Below are 26,089 nucleotides of genomic sequence, written 5' to 3' on the forward strand. Positions count from 1 at the left end.
ATAAATAAAAATCTAAAAATATTTGGGAAGAAAATTTTTATAATAACCAAACCAAGTAGCAAGGTCAAACGATTAGTTAGAAAAGCACAGTGGACAATGAATTTATCTTGTGCCTGATTAATTCAAAATAAAGATTAGAACTATTCCAAGAGAAATGTTCATGACAGAATTCTTTCTGCTCAATATCTTTATATATTTCTCATTCTTTAAAGTGGCTTAAAATATTAATGTTAAGGAATATAAACAATTCAAAGCCAATAAGTGAATTTAACTACTGTATTACTATACCTCATTTTGGAGCAAATTCACGGTAAAATATCTTAAGCTTGGATTATGTAAAAGTATTTATTTATTCAAGAGCAACTAATAAATTTTTGTATCTTCACTTTTTAAGACAATGTACATGACTTTTATTGATACATAATTTGACACAGAAACATCTTTTTTGATACACCTACTTATTAAGCAAGAGATTTACTAAGAGGCAGAAAGAGAAAGTACAGAACACCAACCTTTAGGGAACAAATTTATTTTGATTTTTCTGAAAATATCAAGAACTACGAAAAACAAGCTGAATATTTGGCCATACCAAAAACAAAATAGAAGTAAAAATAACATTGACAAATCATGTTTAACCTTAGAGAAACATGTTTTAAAATACCAACTTTAACACTCTTTCCACCATAGTGCAAAACAAGTTTACCAAACGACAACACAGAAGTGGAGCTTTTTAACTGACATAATTATTTCTTTTTTAACAATTGGCACCTGAGCTAACATCTATTGCCAATCTTTTTTTTTCCTTCTTCTTCTTCTCCCCAAAGCCCCCCAGTACATAGTTGCATATTCTAGTTGTAGATCCTTCTGGTTGTGCTATGTGGGACGCTGCTTCAGTATGGCCTGATGAGCAGTGCTAGGTCAGCACCCAGGATCCAGACTGGTGACACCCTGGGCTGCTGAAGCGGAGCACGCAAACCCCAACCACTCGGCCACAGGGCTGGCCCCTAACTGACATAATTTTTTAAAATAAAAATTAAAAGAAAAAAGGCATTCAATTCCCACCCTGGAATCTTGTCATTTATAAAATAACGTATTCAACTGTCAGTGGAAATAAACCTGAAAACAAATCTTGCAACGAATCAATTCAGATTCCAGCAGAACACAGTATACTTGAGAGCTGAGGAAGAACACGTTTTTGTCACACTCAGGTCTTAACAAATACTGATAAATTCAAAAGGAGATTAGAACCAAACCACTAAGCCAAAATCTTTCTGTGGAGTAGCTGCTTTCACAAAGTAAAAGGAGCCCCGTTCCACAGAGTTCTATGTTCTGTAAGCAGATGGCCAATTTTACTCCCAGAGTCTCAGAGTCTCGCACCATGAAAATAAAAGTATTTTTATCTTGGACAAGTCTGATGAAGGAAATAAAACCCTATCCTCCAAACGACACTTTCAAAGCTCTTAACATCCTTTCAAGATGACTTCAACCTATTAAGAGCTAACTTTCTAAATATCTAAAGATATATCAGGAAGTTCCAGCCTGTCTGCATTAGCAAGGCCCTCTCTATTCTCTTTGCCCCTCCCAAATCCTTCTAGCCTGGTTTGCCAAGCTGGACCACTAGCTAAGAGGATAAAAACATATGCCCACATTCACTAGCCATTAAATAAACAGCCATTGGTGCAGGAAGTCTTAACATTTATAATACTTCCAAACTTTTTAAAACTTAAAAATAAACCCATTTCCAAAAGCTAATTTCACAACCCCTTAATATTCTCAATCTGGACATCTTATTTTGTAGCCTTCTTCGGTGTTTGTCTTTTCAAGTTTTTTCCAGTAGTTTTACCCTGGAGGAACCCATGAAAAACTTTCAAATTAAAGGAACGTTCATGGTATGTGAGTGTGAGCACTAAGTTGAAGGAAGCTCTTGTTTCCCGCAAATCCAGAACTGTCTGACCGGGACTCACAGAGTTCTTTCTCTTCTCTCAAAGACAAAGTCTCAGGCTAAGAAGATTTAGCGAAAGGGTCCCTCACCCAGTCACACACCAGTGTTGGGGAAAAGGAGGGGAAATGCTATTGAATTTGGCTCTGCAGCTCTTCAAGGATAGCTTTAGTAAGGCTTGAGACACTGCTATTTTTCTTCATTCTCAAGCCCAATGGTGTGGAAACATTTCAAGAGTTCCTTTGGCAATGTGCTTGTTCCAAAGACTCAGTTTCTTTTTTATCTAAGAAGCTTATCACTTTTAGGAAAAAAAAATTTTCTCCAGGATCTCGCAGAAACTTGTTCATACAATGAAAAACATCTGCTAAAATAGACTAGTTTCTGTAGCCATTCCTTATCTTCAAAGCATTCAGCAAAATCTCTAAGTACTCTGGCAATTCACCTTTCAACTCAAATATCCTGTTGAGACCTCTTCCTCTGATAAGCCACTGGATTTCTGTATGTAGAAGATTTTAGGTGCTCTTTGGCCAGGCTTTAGTTTTGGGTTTTTTTAAAACATTCTTGCATAAATGGGTCTTTAATAAAGTTAACCAATTTTGTAGCATTATTGAGAACTTTCCCCATTTCATCGCTAAGTATTTTATATTAGCACTTCTCTGTGAAGAAAGCAGTGTGCTGTAATGTCAAGACCAGGATTTTCTTTTATTAAAATGAGGCAAAACTTGTCATGGAGCCAATCATTGATGGGGCAGCAGGAGTACAGATGACAGACCTTTGGTTTTCAGATATGGGGACCCATTAAATTTATATTTGCCTGTGTCTGGGGAGGCGCCTAGCAGCAGAAAACGTTTTCTTGAATTTCAGTATCATTTACAAATCTTACAAATTCTACAGCATGACAAATATTTGTGAAATGTGTTGACACGTCAACACAGATAGAGAAGCTGCTGCTTTTCAGTTAATTATACAAACCTCTTTAGCATCACATGATGTCAATTTATTAAATTGAGAGTACAGTCATTTCGATTTCTTGTACTGTTTCTTGCCCTAGCATTTTAATGTTGGTATTATTAGATTCTTACCAACTATGTGAATTTTTCTTTCCTAGAATAAATTATGCTACTAAATAATTTGATTACTAAACCTTTTCACTGAATGTGATTTTCCAACAAAAGCTTTACTGTTTTGATATTCCAAAAGCCATTTAAAATAATCAACACCTTTACTTATCAAATGGCTATGATTTATAGTTACAATTGCCGGAGCAAACACCAGATTTCTAAGTTGCGTTCCACAGACAACATACAATGGAATAGGACAGCTTGGATTTTGAGTGGCTATAAAACCACTGAGAAGTAGCTTTCCTTGTAAACAAAGAATTTTTGTGTCCCTTTTTGCTCCAGTAAACTGTAGTAACTCAGAACACTTAATTCTTCATCACTAACCTTATAGGAAATGTCTGCAGTTCTATACCTAGAATGGTCCTCTTCTATCTCATACCTCGCCTTCAAAAACTGCAGCACTGGACCGTCAGATCTGTTTGTAACCAACAAATGTTAATAAAATATAAAAACAGGCATAATAACTAAAAAAGAAAATCACAAAAAGTACAAAAACTTCACAGAACAATTCACTTCTAACCTATATGACCCATGTTTTTGCAATGTTTACAACAAAGTGGCAGGGGACAGCTGAGTTGCAACACAAAAAAATTCCTTCCTTAGAATGAAAATTTCCCTCTGGGTTTATCTTTCACAAAGCTTGTTTGCTCACACTAAGTCAACTGGCAGTGCAGGAGAGGCTAGGAAAGGTAGTTATAAGGGAGAGGCCATCGTCATCCTCCTACCACTCTCCTCTCTGTGCAAGTGTTCACCAATTATCCACAGCTTCTCTTAGCTCACCCAAACACATGTGGGTGACTGCATGCTGCCACACAGAGCAGAGAAGATCTCTAACAAAACTGTTAACAGGGCTGCTCAATCATTGTTCACCACTGTGAGCACAGTATTATGCAGCACACACAATTCAAAAACTGTATTTTCAGTCACAGTTTTATATGGAATTCCAGAAACATCCCACAGAACCCCAGTGGAGAAACTCACCTCCAACATTGATCGATTTTTTCCCTCTGAGAGGCCATTTTCATTTGACTCACATCCTTCTGTGACCTGACTTGCAAATTCAGGTTTAGCTCCTCCCTCATTCACCACCTTAGTCTCAGATATGGTTCTGTCTGCTCCAGCTCCTCACCATCCTCTGGTACCACCTGCTGGTTATTCGACCCTTCAGCTGGGTCATTTTGACTAGATTTGTCACCAGATTCCAATTTAGATTCTTCCCATTTCCTGCTTGTGCTGCCTACTGTGGGTTAAGCTGTGATGGGTCCTTAGCATTCTTCACCACCTCCCGGAGACTATATTTTCTGAACATATCATCTTTCACAACAGTCAGGCAACAGGCAGCTTTAATGATTTCTACTACCACTGTGTACTGTCGATTGCTAAAATCCACTCTATTTTCCAAATTGAGGCTGTCAACTATTCCTGCAATAAAAAGAATAGGGAAACAGTCTGAGAAAGATACATGAAGCTTGATGGATACAAAAACAATCTTTCATCTCTTTCTGTTTGGGACTTGTTAAAGTAGTATATATACTAATACCCTCACCGTATATATTCTAGTCCACTACATGGACCTCAATGAAATTCCATAAACTTTTTCAATAAATAAATACAAATGAAATCCTGAGAAAGAGTTTTTTGTTTTTTGTTTCCCAAAGAAAATTCAATCTTGATTTGGAAAAGATTTAATATCTAACTATCAGGAAATCTCATATGCAACATATTGAAATCAGTTACGTTGGATATTATTTTAGGGCTTTTTTGAAAATTTTTTTTTGGGGGGGAAGATTAGCCCTGAGCTAACTACCCTCAATCCTCCGCTTTTTGCTGAGGAAGACTGGCCCCGAGCTAACATCTATGCCCATCTTCCTCCACTTTATACTTGGGATGCCTACCACAGCATGGCGTTTGCCAAGCGGTGCCATGTCTGCACCTTGGATGTGAACTGGCGAACCCCAGGCCGCCGAGAAGCAGAACGGGTGAACTTTGCTGCGCCACTGGGCTGGCCCCTATTTTAAGGACATTTTTATGTACTTGTTCTACACTCAAAAACGTAAGCCTTAAATCTTTAAAAACAAATTCTTAAAAGCATGAACAAGTATTTACTGTTGAACAGCAATGTAAAATCACTACAGAAACATACCTGCCAAGTATTTGATAACTTCTGTATTCAAGTGACTGTTTCTTCAGGATTTGTAAACAATTCGAAATGTCCCTTTGTTTGGAGCTTTAAACCAGGGTTCCAAAAATGTTTCTGCATATTTTTTCCTATCTTCTAAGAAAGCCTTGCATGTTCCTGAGATGGGTAACATTCATAGAATAACCCAAGTCATTGACTTCTTGGTTTTGTACATATCCTGGAGAATATGATGTACTAATTTCTCAGATTCTAAATAAAGAAAAAATCAGCACAGAGCAAACAAATAAGTTAAGAATATAAGTTCTCAGACATTTTAAAGACTCTTCAGGGGCTAATCTGGTGGCATAGTGGTCACACTTTGGCAGCCCAGGGTTCCAGGGTTCAGATCCTGGGCATGGACCTACACGCTACTCATTGAGCCATGCTGTGGTAGCATCCCACATACAAAATAGAGGAAGACTGGCACAGATGTTAGCTCAGGGACAATCTTCCTCACCAAATCAATCAATCAATAAAAAGACTCTTCAAACTCTCTGAAATGAATTTTCATTGGCCATGATGTACGTTGACAGAAGAGCAGCAGAAATTATCATAATGAATTTTAAATAGGTCCAACTAACCAGTTTTCCAATTAACACTTCTTCAGTGCCTACTATGTATTAACACTGTATCTAATATTTTAACTCTTCAGTATTAATACTGCTTTCACTAAAAGCAATTGTTCCTGAAGACATTGGACTTAACATTTTTGTGAAGTCTGATTTTACCCAACACCACCACCATACTGTTTCTTTTCACATAACAATAGCAAACATCAAAGTAACAAACATTACATAGGACACTTTTTACAAAAACAAACAAAACAACATCTGCAAGTCACTTAAAACATTTCATTATCCATTAGCTACATTTGTACAGAAGTCTAGATCTCCAACTGTGGAGGAGTCCCAGAACCACGATTTGCACAAGATCATGATGTAGTCCTTAGGCCACATCCTGACTACATACAAGTCTTTTTTGTGCTGCTGGGTGTTTTCAATAGTTTTATATTAGTTAACTGCATTTAAATACCTAGAACTTCTCATGATTTCCAACTTCTTTTGAAAAATTAGAAGATCTGGCCCTACCAGGACTACATTCCCAAATGGCTGCAACCATTCCAAATCAGCCAGAGCTGAGTAGCAGCTGCTCCTTTTAAACAGAACTTGTATTCTTGTTTTGCCCAAAGTTACATACAAAGAAAGTAGCAAAGCCAGGTTTCCACTCCACCACCCCATTCTACCTCTCTATATGCCTAGTGCTAACCACTCCATATGCCCAGTGCTAACACAGTGTAGAGAGGATGCAATCAAATGATTAACTGGAGGCACAACCATGAAGCCATTTTGTAGGGAGTGTTCTCTGAGACAGGGAGGTGTCCAGATATTATAGGTCCAATACTCTTAAGGCATATTGGTCAAAAATACCTAGCCCAAGTGTCACACCTATCCCAAATGCCACAACAGCTGATGTCAAAAGCTATAATTAACTACTTATGTGAAACTCCCAATGGCAGATGGCTCAATATTGACAATAAAGCTTTTAAGAGACTGAGACATCACTCTCCTCAAAATGCAGAGGAAGAAGGGAGTTCCCTCAGACTGCGGTACATATAATTTATAAATGTTTTCAAGGAGTGACGTCAGCATCATGGTAGAGTGAGCTCTTCCCTTAGACTCTCCTCTCTAAGGTACAATGAAAAGGACATTCATAAACCAACAGAGGACACTTACACAACACAAAAGACGTCTGAGAGGCCCACGCAGCCAAACATCTGAAGGTGGAGGTGCTGAACCCCCAAGAGGAAGTGGAAGGAGGTAAGGGCATCTCCTCTCCCTCCCCCAGTGACAGTGATCCAGGCCACAGGACCACAGGCGGCTCTTAGAGGAGAGAGGGAAGGGGTGGTTCTCCATGGGAACACCTTCACTCTCCAAGTTGCCTCACAGCCCATGGGAAGGTTCCAGACAGAAGTGGCTAAGCTATTCTGGGCGGGTCTTCATTAAATCAGCATGCCAGGAGAGCAGATAGCAAGGGCAGAGCAGGAAAGCCCCCAGGATGAAGCAGGTAAAACAAAGTGCCCCTCCCACTGCCCAGTGCTCCAGCTCACCCAGTCAGTAAGCGGCCACACATATGTTAGAAAAGCAGCAGCTCTGAGCTAGTGAGCTGGGGATCACAGCGGGCTCAGAATACACAACTCTTGACCCCCATCCAGTGGTGGCAAGTGGAAGCTGCAACCAGATACTACACTACGCAGAGGCACAAATTTATGTCATCAAACATTATGAAGAAATATATTAATACTCCAGAAGAGAAGAAAATGACAAGCACCCAGAAATCAATCCTGAAGGCAGAGGAATTTATAATCTAAATGACAGAGAATTCAAAATAGCTACCATAAAAAAAAAAACAACGAATTACAAGAAAATACAAATAGTTTAATGAAATCAGGAACATTATTAATGAAAAGTGGTAATTCTTTACAAAAGAAACTGAAACTATAAAGAAAAACCTACCAGAAATGTTGGAGGTGAAAAATACAATGGTTGAGATACAGAAAAATCTGGACTCCCTGAATAACAGAGCTGATATTCTGGAGGACACACTTAGTCGTCTGGAGGATGGAAATATAGCAATGCTTTAGATGGAGGAGGAGAGAGAACTAAGATTAAAAAGAGATAAAGAAATTCTCTGAGAAATATCTGAGTTGATTAGGAAATGCAACATAAGGATTATAGGTATTCCAGAGAGAGATAAGAAGAAGAATGGAGCAGAAAGCTTATTCAAAGAAATAATAGCTGAGAACTTCCCAAACCTGGGAAAGGAGTTGGAAACATAAGTGAAAGAAACTAACAGAACTCCTAATTATATCAATGTAGAAAGACCTTCTCCAAGGCATATACTAGTAAAGCTGGCAAAAGCCAATGACAAAGAAAAAAATACCAAGGGCAGCAAGGCAGGAAAAAACAACTTACAAAGGAACCCCTATAAGGCTTTCAGCACATTTCTCAGCAGAAACCTTAGAGGTTAGAAGAGTATGAAATGGTACATTCAAAATTCGGAAAGACAAAAAATTACAGCCAAGAAGACTCTATCTAGTGAAAATATCCTTCAGATATGATGGAGAAATAAAAACTTTCCCAGACAAACAAAAGCTAAGGGAGTTCATCACCAGAAGACGCCCCCAAAAGAAGTGCTCAAGAGACCCTCAAACCTGAAGAAAAAAAAGAAAGGGCTTACAAAGCCTTGAGCAAGGAGATAAAAGGGTAGACAAAATCAGAAAATTGCAGCTCTCCATCAGAAAAGGTTAGCAAACAATTAAAACATTAAAGACAAAGGGAAGGAAAACATCTAAAATAAATATAACCTTGTCATTTTAGCCACAAACTCACAAGACAAGATGGAATAAGTTGTGACAATAATAACTTAGAAGGGGGAGGGGAAAGGGATGGAATCAACTTAGTCTAAGGAAATAAGAGGCTAGCAGAAAACGGACAACCTCATCTATGAGATTTTTTATATAAACCTCATGGTAACCACTAAACAAGTAATCAGAACAGAGACACAAATGATAAATACAGAGATAACTGAGAAAACCATCATAGAGAACTATCAAAGTGAATTGATAATTGGAAATACATGGGACGAGAAACAAGGGAAATGCAGAAGAACCGGGAAATGAGTGATAAAATGGTAGGGTTAAGCCCTCACATAACAATAATCAGTCTAGATGTAAATGGACTGAATTCTCCAATCAAAAGACACAGAGTGGCAGGATGGATTAAAAAACGAGACCCAACAATATGCTACCTCCAGGAAACACATCTCACTCCTAAAGACAAACACAGGCTCAGAGTGAAGTGATGGAAGACGATACCCCAAGCTAATGGCAAACAAAAGAAAGCAGGACTTGTCATATTTATGTCAGACAAAGTAGACTTCAAGATAAAACAGGTAATGAGAGACAAAGAGGGGCAACATACAATGATAAAAGGGACACTCCCACAAGAAGACAGAACACTTCTAAATACTTATGCACCCAACAGAGGAGCACCAAAGCAACTATTAACAAACTTAAAATGAAATATTAACAACACAATAATAGTAGGGAACATTAACACTCCACTTACACCAATGAATAGATCATCCAGACAGAAAGTCAACAAGGAAACAGTGGAATTTAATGAAAAACTAGACCAGATGGACTTAGTAGATATATAAAGAACTTTACATCCAAAAGCAGCAGAATACACATTCTTCTCAAGTGCACATGGAACATTCTCAAGGATAGATTATATGTTTGGAAACAAGACAAGCCTCAACAAATTTAAGAAGATGGAAATCATATCAAGCATCTTTTCTGACTATACTGCTATGAAACTAAAAATCAACTACAATAAAAAAGCTGGGAAAGAAACAAATAAGTGGAGACTAAACAACATGCTATTGAACAACCAATGGATCATTGAAGAAATTAAAGGAGAAATCAAAAAGCATCTGGAGACAAATGAAAATGAAAATATACCATACCAACTCATAAGGGATGCAGCAAAAGCAGTCCTAAGAGGGAAATTCATTGCAATACAAGCCCACCTTAACAAACAAGAAAAATCTCAAATAAGCAATATTTTATACTACACCTAACAGAATTAGGAAAAGAAGAACAAACAAAACCCAAAGTCAGCAGAAGGAGGGAAATAATAAAAATTAGAACAGAAATAAATGAAATTGAAACAACAGAAAAGTAGAAAGGATCAATGAGATACTAATGAAGAGTTATGATAGTAACAAAGAGATATGAAACAAAGAGTTAGTTCTTTGAGAAGATAAACAAAATTGACAAAGCCTTAGCCAGACTCACTAAGAAACAAAAAGAGAAGGCTCAAATAAACAAAATTAGAAATGAAAGAGGAGAAATTACAATGGCTACCACAGAAATACAAAAGATTATAAGAGAATATTATGAAAAACTATATGCTAACAAATTGGACAATCTAGAAGAAATGGATAAAGAAGAAATGAAGAATCTGAATAGACCAGTCACAAGTAAAGAGAGAAACAGTAATCAAAAACCTCTGCAGAATTCTACCAAACATTCAAAGATTTAATACCTATCCTTCTCAAACTATTCCAAAAAATTGAGGAAGACAGAACACTTCCTAACACACTCTTTGAGGCCAACATCACCCTGATACCAAAGCCACACAAGGATGACACAAAGAAGAAAATAGACCAGTCACAAGTAAAGAGAGAAACAGTAATCAAAAACCTCTGCAGAATTCTACCAAACATTCAAAGAAGATTTAATACCTATCCTTCTCAAACTATTCCAAAAAATTGAGGAAGACGGAACACTTCCTAACACACTCTATGAGGCCAACATCACCCTGATACCAAAGCCACACAAGGATGACACAAAGAAGAAAAATTACAGGGCAATATCACTGATGAACATAGATGCAAAAGTCCTCAACAAAATATTGGTAAACCAAATACAGCAATACATTAAAAAGATCATACACGATGATCAAGTGGGATTTATACCAGGGACGCAGGGATGGTTCAACAGCTGCAAATCTATCAATGTGATACACCACATTAACAAAATGAGGAATAAAAACCACAAGATCATCTCTATAGATGCAGAGAAATCATGTGACAAGATCCAACATCCATTTATGATAAAAACTCTCAATGAGTATAGAAGGAATATACTTCAACATAATAAAGGCCATATATGACAAATCCACACCAAACATCATACTCAACAAGGAAAAACTGAAAGCCATCCCTCTGAGAACAGGAACAAGACAAGGGTGCTACTCTCACCACTCTTATCCCATATAGTACTTGAGGTTCTGGCCAGAGCAATTATGCAAGAAAAAGAAATAAAAGGAATCCAAATAGGCAATGAAGAAGTGAAACTCTCACTGTTTTCAGATAACATGACCTTATATATAGAAAACCCTAAAGAATCCATGAGAAAACTATTAGAAATAATCAACAACTACAGCAAAGTTGCAAGTGAAGGGGTTCAGGGCAGGCTGCCCCAAGATGTGCCACTCTGGTATGTGGACTATTTTGAGCTGAAGACAAAAAAGGATCTAAAGACTCAGGAAGAGCAGCTGACTTTCCCCCAAAAAACTACCTAAAAGACTTTAACATAGAAGGTGTGTTCCAGGAAGGAGCTCATACCATATGATAGCTATAGTATGATGTAAAATAGGTGTGATAAAAGGACACCAACAAACTCATTTTTTTGACATAGCAAAACCTGTTTAACAAACATTTGCATTCCATCTCGATGTAAAGTGTCTTCCTCCCCTTTGAAGCCCCAAATCACTATCCCCAACATCCTCCTTGTCTGTAGCTGAAGATACTTAAACAGGCAGCATCAGCCAGATGGCTGAGTTACTCAGTTTCTTCTGTGTTTCTCCCGTGTATACACGCTATTAAATGTTTGATTTTCTCTTGCTAATTTGCCTCTTTGGTTATTTGGCCAGCCATAAGAACCTTAAGGAAAAGCGGGGTTGGGGGGGGGGGGTAGGGTGAGGAATTCTCCCACTTCCCTGACACAAGGTACAAACTCAACTTACAAAAATCAGTGGCATTTCTATACTCCAAGAACAAACTAACAGAAAGAGAACTCAAGAATACAACCCCATTTACAATCACAACTAAAGAATAAAATATCCAGGAATAAATTTAACCAAGGAGGTGAAAGACCTATACAATGAAAACTAAAGACATTACTGAAAGAAATTGATAACGACATAAAGAAATGGAAAGATATTCCATGCAAATGGATTGGAAGAATAAACATAATTAAAATGTCCATACTACCTAAAGCAATCTACAGATTCAATGCAATCACAATCAAAATCCCAACGATATTCTTCACAGAAGCAGAACAAAGAATCCTAAAATTCAAATGGGGCAACAAAAGACTGAATAGCTAGAGCAATCCTGAGAAAAAAGAACAAAGCTAGAGGCCTCACAATCCCTGACTTCAAAATATACTACAAAGCTATCATAATCAAAACAGCATGGTACTGGTACAAAAAGAGACACACAGATCAATGGAACAGAATTGAAAGCCCAGAAATAAAACCACGCATCTACAGCCAGCTAATCTTTGACAAGGGTGTTAAGAACGTACAATGGAGAAAGGAAAGTCTCTTCAATAAATGTTGTTGGGAAAACTGGACAGCCACATGCAAAAGAATGAAAGTACACCACTGTCTTTCACCATACACAAAAATAAACTCAAAATGGATCAAAGGTAAGACCTGAAACCATTGAACTCCTAGAAGAAAATATAGGTAGTACACTCTTTGACATCTGTCTTAGGATATTTTCAGATACCACATCTACTCGGACAAGGGAAACAAAAGAAAAAATAAACAAGTGGGACTTCATCAGACTGAAGAGCTCCTGCAAGGCAAAGGACATCAGGATCAAAACAAAAGACAATCAATCAATTTGGAGAAAATATTTGCAAATCATATATCTGACAAGGGGTTAATCTCCATAATATATAAAGAACTCACACAACTCAACAACAAACAAACAACCCAATCACAAAATGGGCAGAGGATACGAATAGGCATTTCTCAAAAAAAAAATATACAGAAGGCCAAGAGACACATGAAAAGATATTCAACATGACTAACCATCAGGGAAATGCAAATCAACACTACACTAAGATATCACTTACACCCGTTAGAATGGCTATAATTACCAAGATAAAAAATAACAAATGTTGGAGAGGATGTGGAGAATAGGGAGCCCTCATACACTGCTGGTGGGAATGTAAACTGGTGCAGCTACTATGGAAAACAGTATGGAGAATTCTCAAAAAATTAAAAATAGAAATGCCATATGACCCAGCTATCCCACTACTGGATATTTATCCAAAGAACTGGAAATCAACACTTCAAAGAGACTTACGTACCCCCATGTTCATTGCAGCATTATTCACAATAGTCAAGACATGGCAGCAACCCAAGTGCCCATTGACTGATGACTGGATAAAGAAGATGTGGTGTGTATACACACACACACACACACACACACACACACACACACACACACAATGGAATACTACTCAGCCATAAAAAAGACAGAATCAGCCCATTTGCAACAACATGGATGGACCCTGAGGGTATTATTTTAAGCAAAATAAGCCAGACAGAGAAACACAAACACCACGTGATTTCACTCATATGTGGAAGATAAACAAACACACAAACAAAGGGAACAGTTCAGTGGTTACCAGGGGAAGGGGGTTGGAGACTGGGCACAAAGCATGACGAGGGGCACTTATATGGTGACGGACAAATAATAATGTACAAGTGAAATGTGACACTTTTGTAAACTATTATGACCTCAATAAAAAAAGAATATCATCAATTGCCAAGGAATTTTTAAATGTACAGTATAGAAGTAATTTCTGAACCAAATCTGTTGGTTTTCAACTCATAGTTGAATAATTCTTCTGATACATTGATATACAAACCAGAGTCAATCTTCAAGCATTGAAATAAAACTAAAAAACTCATAAAAGTTTCTAGAAAGATGAAACATAACAGAAAATTATCATAATTCTCAAAGTACAAGTATCTACTTGAAAATAGGCTAGGGATTTTCATTAGTCACATTTTTATTCAAATAACTTAAAAACAGTTTAAAATTTGTTTCAAGGTCTAACTGTAAAAGAAGGATATCATATACTATGGTTGCTTATTATATTTAACGTAATAAATATAGTTTACAGAATATTTCATTTGTGGTTCTTCAAAAAAGTATGATAAATTTGGCAAATGATAATATATGAAATATAAATAAAACAGTGTAAGACATTATCAGAATACTCGTAATGTTCGGGAATTCAAGGAACAATCAGGAATCATACGTGAATAGAAGATAAATGTCAGGTAACTGGTGAATCAAATTAGAAACCTGTGAAATTTACTTTTTCTCTGTTTTCACTGTGTGTGTGTGTATGTGTTTAACAGCCTCACTGTCATCTACAGACTATGCGAAACCCTCATAACTTGCAGCCCTATACACTTTTTTCTCTTTACTATACTAAAAGTCACATTAAAGTAAAAATAGTTTAGATGGAAAGAAAGTTTATCAACTCCTCATTGATGGTCTGAGTCTCCATGAATTTTTAGTAGAAAACTCTACATTTCAGTCATAATCAGGGCTTATTTCTGGAGAACTAAAAGTGAGTCCCCTGGGGAATGAGATAGAACTATGCTATTGGCTCTTTCCTTTTGAAGTGTTTATTCCCATTTGAAATAACCTTGTCTGGTTTTTTGGTATTTCCCAATAGGGCAACAGTAGAAGACTTTTCCATAGTTTGGTCCATTATTAGAAACAAGCCTGTTAGATCTTCGGTCACACTTGCATAAAGGAGGTGTCATCCTCCCACTCTTCCAAGGCTCTCGTAGGTTAACTGTAGAAGTTAAGACAGAGGGGAGAACCTTCTGGGAAGACCTTCTCCCTGGGGAGCCAAGAGATGATGTGGGCTTTTCTTCATGACTAGTGAAGGTCTGGTTTTTGGCTGGTGGGAAAGCTGAGGGAACGGATGGACTCCTTTCAGTACCACCTAAAAGAAGAGGACGTTTCCCCAAAACTGAAGGATGAGACATACTGGCATTAACGCTGTTGAAGCTACTTGATTTGCATTCAGGTAATTTAAAGTCAGAAACATCTGAACCTGGATCTTTGGCTTCTTTTACATCATAAATAGTAGTATGTAAACTCTTATACACAATAGACTGAGAGGTTTCAGATTTTTGACAAGTTTCTTCTGTGCCTCCAAAGTTTTCATGACTTAGCACTTCAGATTCTTTTAAAACCATTAATCTTTCTCCAGAATTAAATGAAGTATCTGAGTTCGAGTCACTAATAGCAAGTGTAAATCTATATTTTGCTCAGGCTGAGAGGCTGGCAGTAAAGCTACATCCTCCCAATTGGCCAACACAGCTAAACAGTCAAGAGCAGAACTCATTTCTGTATCAGAAACATGAATAACAGATGAAATGGCAGTTCAAACAAGTACCAATTCTGAACCAATTGCTGAAGACTTAGATCTGGTATTAAATGCAAGATGTTCATTTTTTATTTGTTTCTGCATAGGTGCAGCCAAACTGGGAGACTGCAACTACCCCAGAGATGTGGAGGACTTAGCATTAAAAAAAGACAAACAGCTTTTGACCTTGTGAAGATCCACTTTTATATCGTTCTTTAGTTGTAACTGATCTTCCTGTACCATTATAGGAGAAGTGACACCAATTGATGCCATTTTAACTTTTTCATGAGGATTTATTGTATTTTTAGGCTCACTATTAAATATGCTGGGACTCTGAATGTTACTGTTGCAGGCCAATGTTTCTTCAACTTGATTTGTATTCAAATTTCTGGCCAAAACGTTGGGCTTCTTCTTAGTGGGAACCTATGATTGCACAGACAAATCCAACAGCTTTAGAAACTGTGTATTCATAATTTCTCTAATATACGTTAAATGATATGACAAAAAAGAAAAATATCTTCATTGATTGATTTATAAATGATTGCACATATGACATCTACATTTCAATGAACCTATGGTTATTTCTGGAGTCTGAGATGACAGGATAAGAGGCAAGACACCACTAACCTTGATCAAAGACCTTGTAATTTTCATGAAGCAACCATTCCTGATCATTTTCCAAGCAAGAAGGGCAGTATTCGAAGAACTATCCAACCCTGACGAAATAGATACCAAACACGAATTTTGTGGTATCAGTGTAAAGATATATAGCACAAAAGCCCCCAAAACCAAAAACCACCACTTAAATAGAAATTGGAACATACTGTTAGTTTTATGATCATCTACTAATTTTAATCATGATAAATTGGTCTCGTGGAAAGCTGTGGCAGCCTTACCAATGAAAGACAAGATCTCCCACATTCACAGAGGACGAAGTGAAATCTCGTTAGACAGTTCACATGAGGAACATTCTGTAGGGACCATGTCTCACGAGTAATCTAATAGTCTTGTTCAGGTTTTTCACTAGTCCACTGTATTATTTGGGCATTTGTTTAATCTTCACTTGGTTTGGCTAATTCTTTTCATTCTTTTTAGCAACCAGAAAACCATTAGATGGCAGTCTTTATTTTACAATACTTTATGAAAGTCAATTTGAAAGTCTTAGAAACAATTCGAATTGTATAGATTAGGAGCTTTCTTTAGGCTGAAGGATATTCCTTAGTAGTGACATCACAAAAAAGTAAGATTCATACGAAAGACTTTATACAAATAAAATGACTTAGATAATAAAGTGATTTTCAATTTACACTAACCAGAATGTTCTCATCCCAAGAATTCTATTCCCACTTCCTGCAGGGCACAACTTAGTCTTTTTGGTTTTCTTCTGCAGAAAATATAATCGAATAAAAGAAGACGTATCTACAAAAAAGGATTACTATTTGAAAGGCTTTGTATTAACCATTTACTTTTCATAATTTTTCATTCTATTAGATTTGGAAGGTTCTTACTTTTGTTGTCTTGTTTTTACATACTTTAAGAAATGTATCTATGTGAACATTTCAAAAGAAAAGATTTTATTTGTAGAAACCCATACTCATGTGGGATAAAGTTTAGTCATTTTTCTTTTTTTTTTTCTGCTTTATCTCCCTAAATCCCCCCCAATACATAGTTGTATATCTTAATTGCAGGTCCTTCTAGTTATGGTATGTGGGACGCCGCCCCAACATGGCCTGATGAGCGGTGCCATGTCCGCACCCAGGATCCGAACCAGGAAAATCCTGGGCCAGTGCAGCAGAGCGTGCGAACTTAACCACTCGGTCACTGGGCCCACCCCCTAGTCATTTTTCAAGAGAAGGAAAGTGAACATGCCTCCATCTTTGACCCTTATCTGGTAAGTTACTCTGAGATCAATTCAAGAATTTAAGAATACAGGTTTTAACAGCTGTTTTCTTTTACACTCATACTCCAAGAAAACCTCAAGTCCCAGTCTGCATGAAGTATATTAAAATAGAACAAAGTTAATGATGCCAACCTGAAGTTTACCTCCTCTGGATTTTCATTTATGTGAGCCAATAAATTCCATTTATTTATTTAAAAAAAGACAATGATGCCAGCAGTTTTTACTTATGCTATCATCATTTATAAATAAAATACTAAAAGATGATATAAAATAGAATAGTAAGATTTAGAATAATATATAGTGGTATATTATCATGCTATAATAATATAACATATAATATAAAATACTAAGATTTAATTTCTCTGTTAATATCTAACAATTTTTCACTTTACATAATTTCTATTAAGAAATTAGTTGGTAACTGAGTTTCAAAGTTTCTTAAATACCCAATAAAACACACTGATTATTTCAGGAAGAAGAGTAAGGCATCAAATTACAAAGGCTATAGGGAGAAGGTTATTTGCTTTCAACATTCTAAGAAAATATTAATGTAATTGAGAAAACAGACATCTTATAGCAACCTGAAACCAAATACGACTATCAGTGCTATGCTATCAATGGCACAGCATTGCTATTAATGACTATTAATGATAATAATACATCATGGGCATACAAAAGATCTACCAAATGGCCCATTTTTTCTCTTGATGTCTACATTAGTGAGTGTGAAAGTATAAAAGCAAAGGATGTGAGTTAAATGAGAATTGTTTTTATTCAAGGTTGTAGAAAATAGCATGATAAGAGTTTTCACTAAATCACCTTTACCTGAATTCAGAAGAACAGACAGGAACAATCTAGAAAGATTCTTAAAGTTAAGGCTTAAAATTTTAAGGTATCTCAGAATGGTAATTTTAAAAATATGACTAAATTTACTATTCTTGTTTAACATCTGCTAGGCATTTGGATTTCTTTTCCTGGCCCAGGAGGTTAACAAGTATAATTCTTACTAGGGATAAAGAATTACATACTGGTAATGCTACTCACTTATAATGGATAGATATAATTTATGTTTTCCCTGACTAAGTATCAAATGCACATAATTTTACTTTGGAAGTAGAAAGATCTGCAACCCCAGAAGCAAAAATAATTTTCTTCTGTTGCTGAGTCTTCTGAATCCATTTACAGAACTGAGATAAGCAAATCTTCAGAGGGACTCCTTCATCAACTTGAGCCTAAAGAGAGTCACAAATCTGAATTCAACAATCGAATTCCATAATTACTGAGCACATTAATAGGCACTGTGGGGGAATATAACAAAGAAGAGGTTCTAACTGGCAAAGAGTTTATCTAGTGAAAAGATGTTAAAACACATGAGAAAGAGACAATATAATGATTAGAATTCTGCAAGATAAGAAAAATTAGGTTGAGCAATCTAAAATCACATCAAAATATAATAATTAAATCCAGACTGACAGAAATTTGATGTCATTTAATTTCCACAAAATAAATTTGATATTCATTTTTATAACAATATTCTTCCCTATTTTTAAAGATTTCAGTGGACTTCTGGATGGGATATTCCTCTTAACACTGAATAAATGAAATTCCAACTGGTATATAGCTTTTGCTTTCTTTTTAAAACTGATTTCTGAATTTTAGTATTTGCATCATACTCGCTTGGTTTTTGGTTGGGGGCAGGTGGAAGAGAGGTGGGGAAAAGAGAAGGGCATACCTGCTTTATGCCTGGCAGTTCTGTGCAAAATTCAGAAAGAACTGGATGTTCTGGAGACTGAACATAAGCGTGGAACTCAGATTCAATCTCTCCAGTTGATGTGTCCAGCAATACTACTGGAAATTCAACCACAGGAAAGAATCAACTGACAACTGAATATATGATTGTTAAATTAATGCTGCAATCACTCTAAATTAAACATTGATTACCACCACATAGCATTATGAAACAATCATTGTTTTAGCCAAAGCATATTAAAATGACCAAAGCAGCGTGATTATAATAAAGTTATGCCAAAGAATAAGTAAAAATATTAAAGTTATATCTACTTAAAACTCTTGAACATATTTCCACAATCAAATATGAAGACCATACGGAAGTTAAAATGTACTTCTTTTTTGCAAAGGTATTTTTTTAGCTTCTATGCAATTGAGATTTTGTACGTAACCCTAAAACAAGTATTTTATATGATAACACATGATTATTTTATACGATGACACATTTAAGTATTTAGGTTTTTGTCCTTTTTTTGTCAAATCAGGTTTTATAGTAAACTACCAATTCACAGACCATTTTGTTTTCTTAAACTAGCTGTTGACTCATTTCTATCTATAAACCTTAAAGTTACTCATCGAGTGCTACTCTTGGCCATTGGCAGTCCAAATATGCTTATTTCCTGGCTCTGGTGGGGCTTCCCATCATTCCAGCATGTCCACTCAAAATCAATGACAATTAAGTAGTCATACGGCTGCTCTGCAAAAGATCAGGGTGTCCTTAGGCGCCGCCAGTGTTAAAAGTGCAAAGCTACAACATGTAAAGAAACTAAGCACACTACTTACTGGATTTGCTTCTTTCTAGATTTCCATTTGCTGGTGCAATTGACTTTCTCCTAGTTAATCCAACCTGCCTAAAAATGTAAAACAACCCAATATGTTCAACAAACTCATTCACACTCCTGTTTGAATAGGCTAACAAACTAATGGTATAACCCTCACTATTAATGTAGTAACGTATTGTGAGTGAGAGGAAACTGACCTAAACTTTGAAGGCAAAATTTGTACTAACTGCTAGCCTTTCTTTTGATTTCAGTTGTCATTTTACCTGCGTGGGCCTCAGTACCTATTGCAAACTTACACTAATTCTTTCTGCTCCCCTTATTTTACAGTAATACTGAAGAACTCAAGTGATTGTAGAGGTATAGATGCACTGAAAAGCTTATTTTTTTGCCTCTGCATTTTTCAAGCCCTTGCTGTGTGTACAGCCCAGTTCTGAGAGGCAGGGCAGGTCCAATCTTCCAGGAGCTTAAAATATCTGAGAAAAAAACCAGACATCCATGATAAACTACTGGAAGGTAGTATATGATAAAGGATCCCCGAAGACCCTGAGTCCACAGAAAGGGATGGGCTTCCCGAGGTCTTAAGTGCAGCGACAAACTACTTTGACAAGTAGCTAGTTTCACTAGGCAGGGGCCTCCTGTTCTAGTTTTTTGTTTATGAGGTGGGATGGGGAGTTGGGAATAATAGCTAACATTTATTCACTGCTTACTACATAGCAGGCACTGAATATGGCGACCTCATTTAATCCTCAACTGTACAAAGTACTCACTTTTGCTACCTATATTTAATGGATGAGAAAATGAATTCGGTAATTTGCCAAAGAACACAAATTTGGTACGTGAACCAGGGTCATGCAACTCCGAACCGACACTTTTCTCTATTACACCAGTTCTAGAAATCGGAAATGTGCACAGCGTTTCCAGGCATCAGGCAGAAGGCCACAACGATCCACATTATGAGTTACACGGCTCACTAGGACGTGGTGGGGTGAAGGGCTTCAAGGGTGCACTTGGGGCTGCCTGAGACCTGCGACCGGTCTACAAGGCGCTGTCACGTCCAGTCGTTTCCCGAGGCCTAGAACGCGCCGACACGGGCTCCAGGCCGACACCTCTCAGCCCGGGCGTGAGAAGGCAGGTCGGAGACGCCGGGGCTGCAGAGAACGGAGGCTGACGCCGCGCGCCCCTGCCCAGCCTGCGGCGGACGCCACCGCGGAACTTGGAGCGACCCCGCCGGGAACTCCCTCGCTAACCGCGCCAGCCTCTTAGTCGCCGTTCCCGATATGCCTTTCGCTTCAGGGGCCAACAGCCGGAAGTCGCCCGAATCCACTTCCGGTCCGTTCAAACGCCGCGCGCGGCTGAAGAGGGAGTCGCCGCGGCTGCTCGGGCTGAGTCTGAGGGAGTGGTGGCGGCGGTCTGAGCTCTCTGCTCGGCTTTTCCTCGGCGTTTTCGGGGCTCGGTGGCGTGGGAGCCGTTTTGGGGCGCCCCATTCCCTGTTTCCGACGGGCAGAGGCGCGTTTGCGCTCTTGGGGAACCGTTTGGAATCCTGCCTCCGGCGCGGACGGTAAAACCGTTGGGCCTGGGGCGGCGCGGTTTGCTCCGCGGCGGGGAGCGCTGTGTGAACGGAAGTGGGGAGGGTCCGAGGGAGGCGGTAGCCGTGGACGCCCTGCTGCCCCCCGCTCGGGAAGCCGGGCGTCGGGGTTTCCTCAGCTCCCGCCCGTCTTTCTGCGCAGCCTCATGGAGCCCGAGAGGGGAAGGACCGGGGCGCTCCTCCAGAAGGGCCGGAAGAGGAGGCGCGCCCCCGGCAAGCACGTCGGGGCGGCCGAGGCGCGGAGAGCCCGCTCGGAACCTGAGGAGAGGCAGCCCGGAGCCAAGGTGAGCGGTGGGGCTGAGGGGGCGGCCCGAGGCGGTTCGGAGCTCCCAGCCCCTCGGCCCAGCGCCCCGCCCTCCGGCCTCTGGGAAGCGGCTCTCCCAGCTGTAAAATGGGAGTGATGGGGCAACGCCTCCCACCGCCGGGGAGATACTGGCGGGTTAGACCTGTGTAGACCTGGCACACAGGATGGATGTTCACTCGGCAGACGTTGATTCGGGTGTTCCGTGTGCCAGGATTGTTCTAGGTGCCGGGGACATCCCGGCGCACGGAAGCACGATTCCCTGCCCTCGTGCAGTTTACGTTCCAAAGGGGAGTCGTGAGGCTGCTGGTCGTCCCTGCCATTTGCTGAGAGCTGAGCATGGGTCGCTCATCCGTCAGTCGTCACCTGTCTCTTGTGGGCCGGGTGCTGGGCGCCGCCCTGAGCCCCTGGGCTGCAGCAGGGAGTGGAAGACCACTGCTTAGGTTCCAGTGGGGAGAGACAGAAGATCAACAAAAGATACGGTGTGTCATCCAGGATGCTGGACTGGAGTTAGTGCTCGGAAACAGATTTTATTGAAGGGGGATTCCACCTTTTTTTTTTTCTTTCCTGTCAGATTGGCAAAGCAATATTTTAACGGTTAATGTGGTAAGAAGTGTAAGGAAATCGACAGTCTCATCACTTTCTAATTTTGAAATAATCTCAGACTTAGAGAAAAGTTGCAAGAACCGTACCCAAAACTCCCCCAGCCAACGTTTGAAAGAAGTTGCTAACACAATGCTCCATCTCCCCTCCCCCGTTTTAGTGTATATTTCCTAGGAACGATCCTCTGTAACCACCAAAATCAGGAAAGAACTGATACATTGCTATCATCTAATCCATAGGCCTCATTCGAGTTTCTCCAGTTGTTCCAGTAACGTCCTTTTCAAGCAGTAAGATCCAGGCTAGAATGTGTTACATTCAGTTGTCATGTCTCCTTCCATCCAGACAATTCCTCAGTCTTCCTTGACACTCATGACTTTACTACTTTTGAAGAATCCTGGACCAGTTATTTAGTAAAATGTCCCTCAGGTTAGGTTTGTATGTTTCCTCATCAATTAGACGCAGGGTATACATCTCTGGCAGAAATATTGCAGAAGTGATACTCTGTTCACTTGTATCCGGTTGTACATGATTTCGATTTGTCCCATTACTGGTGATACTAACCTTGATTACTTAATTAAGATAGTGTGTGCTAAGCTTCTCTAAACTTACTGTTTTTTCTCTAATTTTGTAGGGAGATGCTTACTCAGACTTGCAATTTATTCCTTTTTTTTTAATCAGTATGAACTCATGGATACCTCTTTTATTCAGTGGTTTATTGATGCTGAAAAGATTCCAGATTTGGTCATGAGGCTAGCTTCTGTGTCCTTTTGACATGACCCTATCATTGTTTGAGCATTTACTTTTCTGGCACAAGAAGATTTTCCAGGCGCATGTGTGCTTTCCCTGCCCCAGCCCTGGAATTAGGCATTTCTCCTAGGATACTTAGTTTTTTTTAATGTAAAATGACATTTAGAAACTCAAGATCTGGGTGCTAGATGTCCTCATTGCTACTGGGGTATCCGTAGTCCCAAAAGAGAGCTAGGAAATATGTGCGTATATGAATATACACGTATAGCCAAACACACATACAAATGTTTACATTTAAATATTTTTCCGTATCCATGCATATTGAAAAACATGAATTTAATCAATATCTCTACTTCCAATCCGATTCCACAGGGTTGCTTGTAGTTTTCTCCCTTTTCATACTTATAACTTCCTTCTCTAACAGTGAGAAACCTGACTCCCATTATCTTCAATATATTTGATCAGTCTCCCATTGCTGCCACTGCCCCACACCCTCCTCACCCTTCTAGAGCTCTGTCACCCTGACCTTGTACCGGGTCCCACTCCTGTATCCTTCTCATGTGGCCACCCTCACCCTGTTTGGGCTCTGAATTCTGTAAAGGGCTACCATTGTCCCTCAGCATTGATGCCCTCTTTTACCCTAATGAGTTTCTGACATCTGACATGAGGCCTCACTGCTCTCTACTTCCCACAGCATGGATGTCCTCCTCATACCTCTCGGGGTTTGACACCCCACACCAGGCCACCCTTCTGCATGTGTGTCCTGGGTTCCTATCCCTAGTCCTGGGCTGTCTCCCCTACAGGATGCCCTCCTCACCCTACTCAGGCTCTGATGTCCCATGCTTGGCAACAGTGATGACTCAATGCCATATAGACCCCTACCTGACTCACTCCCACCTTGTCAATCTCATACAGTTCTGGTTGGTAATTACACATTGGTACATTCTTTCTGGAGTTAGCAATATTTATCAGAATGTAAAATATACATGGTTGTTTTGACCAGGAATTTATCCTGGAATTTAGATGTACAAAGATGTTTATACAAGGATGCTCATCATAATATTGTTTATAATTCTTTTGAAAAAACAAGTGTTGTCAGTAGGGAATTTTTTCAGGTAAATTATAAATTTTTAGGTAAATTTAGAGAATGAACTATTATCAAAATTGACGTCTGTTATATTTAACTGATATTTACAGGATTTTTTTTTTTGGTGGGTGGAGTTGGTTACAAAACAGTGTATACTGTAATCCCTTCAGGACAGAGACAGAGAGTTTCGGCTTTGGAGTCTGCATGCCAGTCTTGGTTCTAGCATTTATCTATTCCTCCATTTCTTTATCTGTAAAATGGGTATAATAGTAGAACCCACTTAAGAAGACTTTAATTATGATTTAATAGATGTAAAGTGCTCAAAACTGTAAATGGCTAATAGTAAGTGCTCAACATTAGCTTAAAAAAGTTACAGGGGAAAAGTAATAATAATAGCTGGTGTTTATTAAGTACTTATGATATGTCAGGCACCAGCCTCAGTACACTGCACTTGCGCTACCTCACTGGTCTTCCCAATAATCTCATGAAGTATAATTATTATTACTTTGTAGATGAAGAAACCGAGTCTTAATTTCAGGCACTTGTCCCAGATGGTAGAGCTTAGTGTTGGAACTCAGGTAGTGTGACTCCAGGGCTTGAGCTCCTAACCACTATACTCTGCTGCCTCTCAGACCAAAATGACAGTGGTAATTATCTGAGTTGTACAATGACAGATGACTTTTATTTTCATTTATCTATCGTCTGGCTGTCTTTTATCTATTTCACCTTTATTATCTGACTCTTTTGTAACAAGCACGAACTACTTTAATAACCACATATAAGTGCAAAGCTATTTTAAGGAGGGGAGAAGCTTTAGGGGACTCCCTGATGCCCCAGGATAAAGTCTGAGTCCTTACCTTTGACCACATTGATCTTGTGTGATCTGGCTCCCACTGCCCTCTCTTCTTCTATCTCCACTGTTCTGCAACGTGCAATCTTGGCTCCAGCCAAACCAAACTGTGTGTTTAGATGCAATGTTCCCTCCTACCTGGCTGACTCATTATTTTCAAGTCCCAGCCCCAGTATTTTCATCTCAGTGAAGCTATCCCCAAAACTCTAACCCCCAAGGTGGTTAGCTTCTTTGCTGCTATATCCCTGTAAAAGCACTTACCACATTGTATCTTAGTTACTTGTTTCTGCATTTTTTTCCCCTTAGTAGAATGGCTTCCTTGAGAGCATGAATGATGTTTTATCCTACTATCCCTAGCACATAAACAAGTGTCTGTAATTAAGGGTCTGTATCAATGTTTATTAAATATTCTGTTAATAATGTCATATCACAGGATATGGTTTTAGACCTTCATTTCCAATTAATTAGAACCCTCATTTTGTTTGGATATTTGTTAAAATAATCAGAAACTAGAGTATTTTAATAATTTGTCTTGCTTTGTTGTTTGTTCTCAATAATCATAATTTGTCATACCCTGGTTTATTTTTGCAGAAAGCTCGCTTATCTACTTCTTTATTGGCTGAAAACTATGAGGTAACCCATGGCCAGCTATGTGAATTGCTGAAGTATGCAGTTCTGGGAAAATCCAGTGTTCCTAAACCCAGGTATGGTATGAGCTTAAATGGTGGGTAATAGACCTTAGGTTATTAACTGGTGTCTAGAGGGCCATATCGGCGTTAACTGACATTGTTTGTTTGCCATACAGAATGTCCTAAAGTTTTTCTTAGAATAGTTTCCAACAGTTTAATTTGGAAATTCTTTTATAAAACTCTGGATTTTTGACTTCTTCGAAAAACTCAAGATCTCCCAACTGTCAGTGTATTCCCACGTGGCAATAATTTGTCAAAGCTCCCCACTTTAGATGGGGCATGTACACTTCACTGTCCCTCCTGGCCTGCTTCCCTTGTTTATAGTGTTTGTCTGGCCACCATAGGTAATTTGGTTTGTAACCCCCAGATGAGAACCAGTTGAAATAACCTGGTCATATGTTAAGAATTCTAGTCAAGGGGCTGGCCCCGTGGCCGAGTAGTTAAATATGTGTGCTCTGCTTTGGTGGCCCAGGGTTTTG

The 26,089-nt window shown here is 38.8% G+C and overlaps 1 protein-coding gene and 2 pseudogenes across 4 annotated transcripts in view; 1 reads left to right on the forward strand and 2 right to left on the reverse strand.

Annotated features, from left to right (window-relative positions):
- REXO5 (RNA exonuclease 5) overlaps positions 1-26,089 on the forward strand; it is a 692,166-nt gene that overhangs the window by 635,025 nt on the left and 31,052 nt on the right. For 2 of the 4 annotated variants that reach the window (XR_011424215.1, XM_070230557.1), the window contains exons 2-4: positions 20,847-21,306; positions 21,476-21,617; positions 25,513-25,625. Coding sequence is in view for 3 of the 4 variants with exons in the window: in XM_070230557.1 (XP_070086658.1) it covers positions 21,026-21,306; positions 21,476-21,617; positions 25,513-25,625 (536 nt within the window). In the remaining variant the exon portion in view is untranslated. Of the gene's footprint in view, positions 1-20,838; positions 21,307-21,475; positions 21,618-25,512; positions 25,626-26,089 lie in introns of those variants that run through there. The other 2 variants (XM_023655005.2, NM_001163963.1) reach the window with 2 other exon arrangements.
- Positions 747-5,983, reverse strand: LOC138917221 (THUMP domain-containing protein 1-like; annotated as a pseudogene).
- LOC100059261 (ERI1 exoribonuclease 2-like) lies at positions 14,256-20,864 on the reverse strand (annotated as a pseudogene).

Source organism: Equus caballus, chromosome 13 (genome assembly GCF_041296265.1).
Source record: "Equus caballus isolate H_3958 breed thoroughbred chromosome 13, TB-T2T, whole genome shotgun sequence".
NCBI classification, from domain to species: domain Eukaryota; kingdom Metazoa; phylum Chordata; class Mammalia; order Perissodactyla; family Equidae; genus Equus; species Equus caballus.